The sequence below is a fragment of the Branchiostoma floridae genome, unplaced genomic scaffold, assembly GCF_000003815.2.
Source record: "Branchiostoma floridae strain S238N-H82 unplaced genomic scaffold, Bfl_VNyyK Sc7u5tJ_342, whole genome shotgun sequence".
NCBI classification, from domain to species: domain Eukaryota; kingdom Metazoa; phylum Chordata; class Leptocardii; order Amphioxiformes; family Branchiostomatidae; genus Branchiostoma; species Branchiostoma floridae.
The window spans coordinates 44,329-49,541 of NW_023365806.1; the positions used below are offsets into that span (position 1 = coordinate 44,329).

The following is a 5,213-nucleotide window of genomic DNA, read 5'->3' on the forward strand; positions in this document are numbered from 1 at the left end:
AGTTCTGTGTATTAACGTTAACAATGCAAAACTTATATGCACAGCCGTTGATTGCACAGGATATGCGGAACAACGCGGAAGATGTTGTTAAGGAGGACTATGGCATGGAGTATTTCGACTTCAAGATGGAACAACTCTTGATTGATGACCAGGGCGAAAGTGCTGCGAGGGATCCAACAACTGTGATAGACGTACGTAAATTTGCAGTCTAGATTAATCACAAATTTGCATTATAATGCTGATAATAATGAAAGCTGAACTTCATATCAGTTTGACATCAAAGGAGACCTTTGCGAGGCCTTTCTGTATCTGTAGGTCTTTTGATGATGTAATAATGATTGTCTCCGCGAGTGAATCCAGTGGCCTGGTATAAGTACGAAGGACTTGGATCAAACTGAGTCCATCTCCATCGGCGATATTTGTACTGCAGTAAGGAAGCGTTGCACATTTCGTAGAGATTGCTGTTCTTCCTTTCGTGGCTTACTTACTGTGCACTATTTCATATGCAGCGATATGAACATGTACTTCACAGGCTATGGTGGACGCCGTCACCCTGACCACGCCTTCACATCGCTATTTGGTAGGGTCGAGTTTTGAGGACTACGTCACTTGGATGTGGTTGGGCTACTTTCCCACACGGTGGACGGGTTCTACCCTGCTGACTGATAAGGAGGGGGACCCCAAACCAGCCATGCTGAAGAAAAATCAGTAGAACAGTTCTCAGAGTTCCGACTAATTTTTCCATCATTAATGTCGAAAAGTAACAATATCGTATGATGGATTTGTCACGTTTATTTTGTAGGCTGAGTTGAGTTGTTCAGAAACCTATTCAGCATGTAGTTATGTCCATGTATATTAATGAATTAGAATACTTCGAGATTGATAGCCCGATTAGAACTCTACCTCTGTAGTTGTTGCATATGCATTCTGAATAAAAAGAAAATATCATTTTGTCTGATTTTATAGTTGCATTAAGGTCACACTAGTACTGCTCCTATGGCACTAGACTTTGCTTCTACAAGTTTGATTCCTAACAAGAAAAGTCTACCAGAAACGTGAAAATAGTCATTTGTAATATGGATGCTCATCAAGACCACATGTATTGTTAGTTGGTCTGCAGACTCTGTGATTGACTAGGTGTAGGCAGACATAACCACATCAACAGCATGTTACATCATTAGAGATGAATTTCTAGATCTCTAAGTCTTTGGTGTACAGAAAATGTTTAGTAAAATTTTGATATTGTACGTAGACTGGTTCTTTTATAACCTACAACGTAAGTAACGTCAGCATTTAACTTTTCTATGGACACTGTGCCTGTTTGATAAATAATCTGTACAAATTCACGTTCTTGAAGAAATGATCATTATTGCCAACAGCTTCACAGCTAATCAATGTCAAACAACCGTGACATTTGGACACACCTTGCCCTGCATTAGATAGTGACACTGATTACAGGTCAAAGAATCACTGGTCAAAGTCAAAGTCCATCCAACCTATTACAATATTCATGACTGTTTTGATGACATACTTGTGGCGGGGCAGGTGAAAGTTCAAAATTCACACGCAGCACGACAGGTGCACAGTTGTAACAATGATGAAGCCTCTACACATGTTCTACTGCGCGTGCCTGCTCGGTTTGACCACCATTTCTGGCTTGTTGTCGTTGTTGTACCACTGTGCACCTGTCCTGTACTACCTGTGCACGGGGATACTACTGGGTTCAGTGGGATACTGTGTGGTTCTGTACTTGGCGCCGAAGAGCCGAGTGAGCGGGGAGGGCAAAGCTGTCTTCATTACAGGTAGGACTTTGACTCCAACACCGCAGCCATGAGCATGTTTACCTTTGGCCAAAGGTAAACAGGCCAGCCTTAAAAAACTTTACTCGCCAAAGTATATCATTTTGACCTGTTAAGATATTTAATACACCACCAACAGGTTGTGATAGTGGTTTCGGATTTGGACTGGCCAAACGCCTGGACTCGCTGGGCTTCACGGTGTTTGCCGGCTGTCTACTGGCAGACAGTGGTGGGGAGGGGTCGAAAAAACTCCGGACGGAGTGCTCGAGCAGGCTGAGGACTGTTCAGATTGACGTCACTGATGATGGACAGGTCCAGGCCGCTGTACAACACGTCAGGGACAGTCTACCGACTGGGTCTGAAGGTGATACTCAGTTTAGGATCTTTGATTCCTGTCCAAAAGGGAATGCCGTTTTTTTTTCAATCTATTTACAACATCATATAAAACTGAAATATGCTACCGTCTAATGTACGGTTACAGTCTTCCTCCTCTTCTGTCTTTAGATAAAATGATTGGGTTCCAATATTTTCAACAGGTCTTTACGCATTGGTGAACAATGCTGGAGTCTGGCAGCCCGGAGAGATAGAGTGGGTCAGCATGGCCACCTACCGACGTGTGATGGAAGTGAATACCTTCGGTACCGTGCGGATCACGAAGTCATTCTTGCCTCTGATTCGTCGGGCAAAAGGTGTTATATTTTTGGTTCTAACTGGTTGCAAAGTATATGGATATCTGTCGACGGTGTTAACTCGTGTAAGACGGTCGTCATGTTCTACAGACTTAAGTATTGATAGTACAGATTAAATCAATTCAGTATATTTGTCGACGTTTCTGAATCAGACTTCCCCATTCTGAAAAAAACTGCTTTTTTATATCAGAAAGTATAGCCTTCTTTTAAATTCTACATATTAATATGTTCCGCTGACCTTTCTTTTAATTCAAAAGGAATGTCCAACAACTTTATTTGGAATAGGGCATAAACATGTTTCCTGCGTTCGGAATAGGATATTCACCAGGTACTATGTATTTAAAGGTGTCCTAATATTTTTCACCACCCCAGGCCGTGTCGTGAACATCTCCAGTGTGAGGGGGCTTCACGCAGGACCCATGGCCGGAGCCTACTCCATGGCCAAGGCCGCCATGGAATTTTTCTCGGACGCCTTAAGGTACTTTTAACAAAGATTTTAGTTTAAGAAAAAAATAGTGAGCCTTTATAAAGCTAAGCTTGTTCTCACACTTTTAAAACATGTGCAGCTTTATGACCAAAGGAAACTTTAAAAGACTAAACATTAGCCTCGTCTTTTGATTCTTAAAAGATCATGTCAAGATTTGATGCTGTAGTCTATTTGTCTTTCGTCTACTTTGTCAACTTATCTTACCAACGTCATCCCCAAATGCAGACATGAGATGCACAAGTGGGGAGTCAAAGTCGTCATCGTGGAGCCTGGCGGCTTTGCACGGGCTACAGATATCACATTGCCTGCTATCATCAATAGGTTAGTTGAGGTAAGGAGCCCGCATTATTTTCCAGTAGTTCTTACCACTACTATATAGCTTACAGTACAATTGTGTAAATCTTGACCATGTGTACTTAATACGTAGCCAGAATGGGTGTTCCAAGTTTCAGTATCTTTGAGTTTGTTTTAAATTTTTTATCTGCTACTATATGCTAATAAACGTTATCACCCTAAAAGCTTGTTTTGCTGTAAAATGAATGGAATGTGGCAAACACGTGTCTGACGAAACATTAGTTGTAGAAATAAAACAGGTTCTCCACATGTAAAGTATATTCAGCTATTTCAAAGCCAGGTAAGCACCTTACAACCTCGTTTCCTAAGTTCTGTGTATTCACAACACAAAACTTACGCGTACGTCGTTGATTACACAGGATATGCGGAACAACGCAGAATATGTTGTTAAGGAGGATTATGGCATGGAGTATTTCGACTTCACGATGAAACAACTGAGGATTGATGACCAGGGCGAAAGTGCCGCGAGGGATCCATCGGCTGTGATAGACGTACGTAAACCTTACAACCAGTTTTGAAGTAATTCTCCAGTAATGTATGTACTTCTGTAAATACCATCATAATACAGACTGAGCTGTTTCAAGTCTGCGAAGTGCTATAACGAATAAAGATTTCGAAGAGATTTCGAAGTAAACCAGTTGCAGTCTAGATTTGTCATAAATCTGCATTATAGTGCTGATGATAATGAAAGTTGAACTATATCAGTTTGACATCCAAGGAGACCTTTCCGAGTCATTTCTTATGTATGTATAAGTCTCTTGATGATGTAATGATGATGGTCTCTGCGGAGTGAATCCAGTGGCCTGGTATTCGTAGGACTTGACCAAATAGTGTCCATCTCCGTCGGCGTACATTGTTCTGCAGTAAGGAAGCTTTGCACTTTTCGTAGATATTGCTGTTCTGACTTTGGTGGCTTACTTACTGTGCACTATTCAATAAGGAGTGATGTCAACATGTACTTCACAGGCTATGGTGGACGCCGTCACCCTGACCACCCCCTCACATCGCTACTTGGTCGGGTCGAGTTTTGAGGACTACGTGGCTTGGATGTGGTTGGGCTACTTTCCCACACGGTGGACGGGTTCTACCCTGCTGGCTGAAAAGGAAGGGGACCCCAAACCAGCGATGCTGAAGAAAACTCACTAGAACATTTCTCAGAGTCCCGGCCGCTTTTTGTCCACCATTAATGTCGAAAATTCGAAATATCGTATGATTAGTCACTGTTATTTTGTAGTTTGTTTAAATTGTAAATTGGTAAAATCCAAACGTGGTGACCCCAGGAGGTAACGGCAGCTACTAGACATGTAGTTTTGTACCCGTTTATAATTTTGATTGATTTTTGATGGTTGCATTCTGAATAAAAAGACAGTATCATAAAATGTTGTATAATTCTATAGTTGCATTCAGGTCACAATGTTCCGTCATTATGATACTGGACCTCTACACACAGGTTATCCCACAGAGTCTTAACAAGAAATGTCTATCAGAAACGTGGTAATGTCTATTTGTCATATGCTCATCATGACTCAGACCACATATATTGTTAGTAAGCCCGCCAAACTCTGTGATCGACTAGGTGTAGGCAGACAATCACAACATCAACAGAAAGCAAGCTACAGCATTACAGATAAATTTCTAGATCTCTAAGTCTTTGGTGCACAGAAAATGTTTAATGAACTTTTGCTATTGTACGGAGACTGATTCCTTTGATAACTTACAACGTCAATTACGTCAGCATTTTACTTTTCTGTGGACACTGTGCCTATTTGATAAATCATCTGTAGACATTCACGTTCTTGAAGAAATGATCCTGATTGCCAACCGCTTCACAGCTAGGGTACAATGTATTACAAACAACGTTATCCTTGACATTTGCACACCTTG

At 41.4% G+C, this 5,213-nt stretch overlaps 1 protein-coding gene across 1 annotated transcript in view; it reads left to right on the forward strand.

Annotated features, from left to right (window-relative positions):
* LOC118408687 (D-beta-hydroxybutyrate dehydrogenase, mitochondrial-like) overlaps positions 1 to 5,155 on the forward strand; it is a 22,322-nt gene extending 17,167 nt beyond the window's left edge. Inside the window, exons 2-9 of the mRNA XM_035809542.1 lie at positions 60 to 191; positions 533 to 1,802; positions 1,939 to 2,163; positions 2,336 to 2,488; positions 2,861 to 2,966; positions 3,201 to 3,306; positions 3,689 to 3,820; positions 4,296 to 5,155. Coding sequence (XP_035665435.1) covers positions 1,595 to 1,802; positions 1,939 to 2,163; positions 2,336 to 2,488; positions 2,861 to 2,966; positions 3,201 to 3,306; positions 3,689 to 3,820; positions 4,296 to 4,475 — 1,110 coding nt within the window. The 5' untranslated portion in view covers positions 60 to 191; positions 533 to 1,594 and the 3' untranslated portion in view covers positions 4,476 to 5,155. The remainder of the gene's footprint in view (positions 1 to 59; positions 192 to 532; positions 1,803 to 1,938; positions 2,164 to 2,335; positions 2,489 to 2,860; positions 2,967 to 3,200; positions 3,307 to 3,688; positions 3,821 to 4,295) is intronic.
* Positions 5,156 to 5,213: the final 58 nt, after the last annotated feature.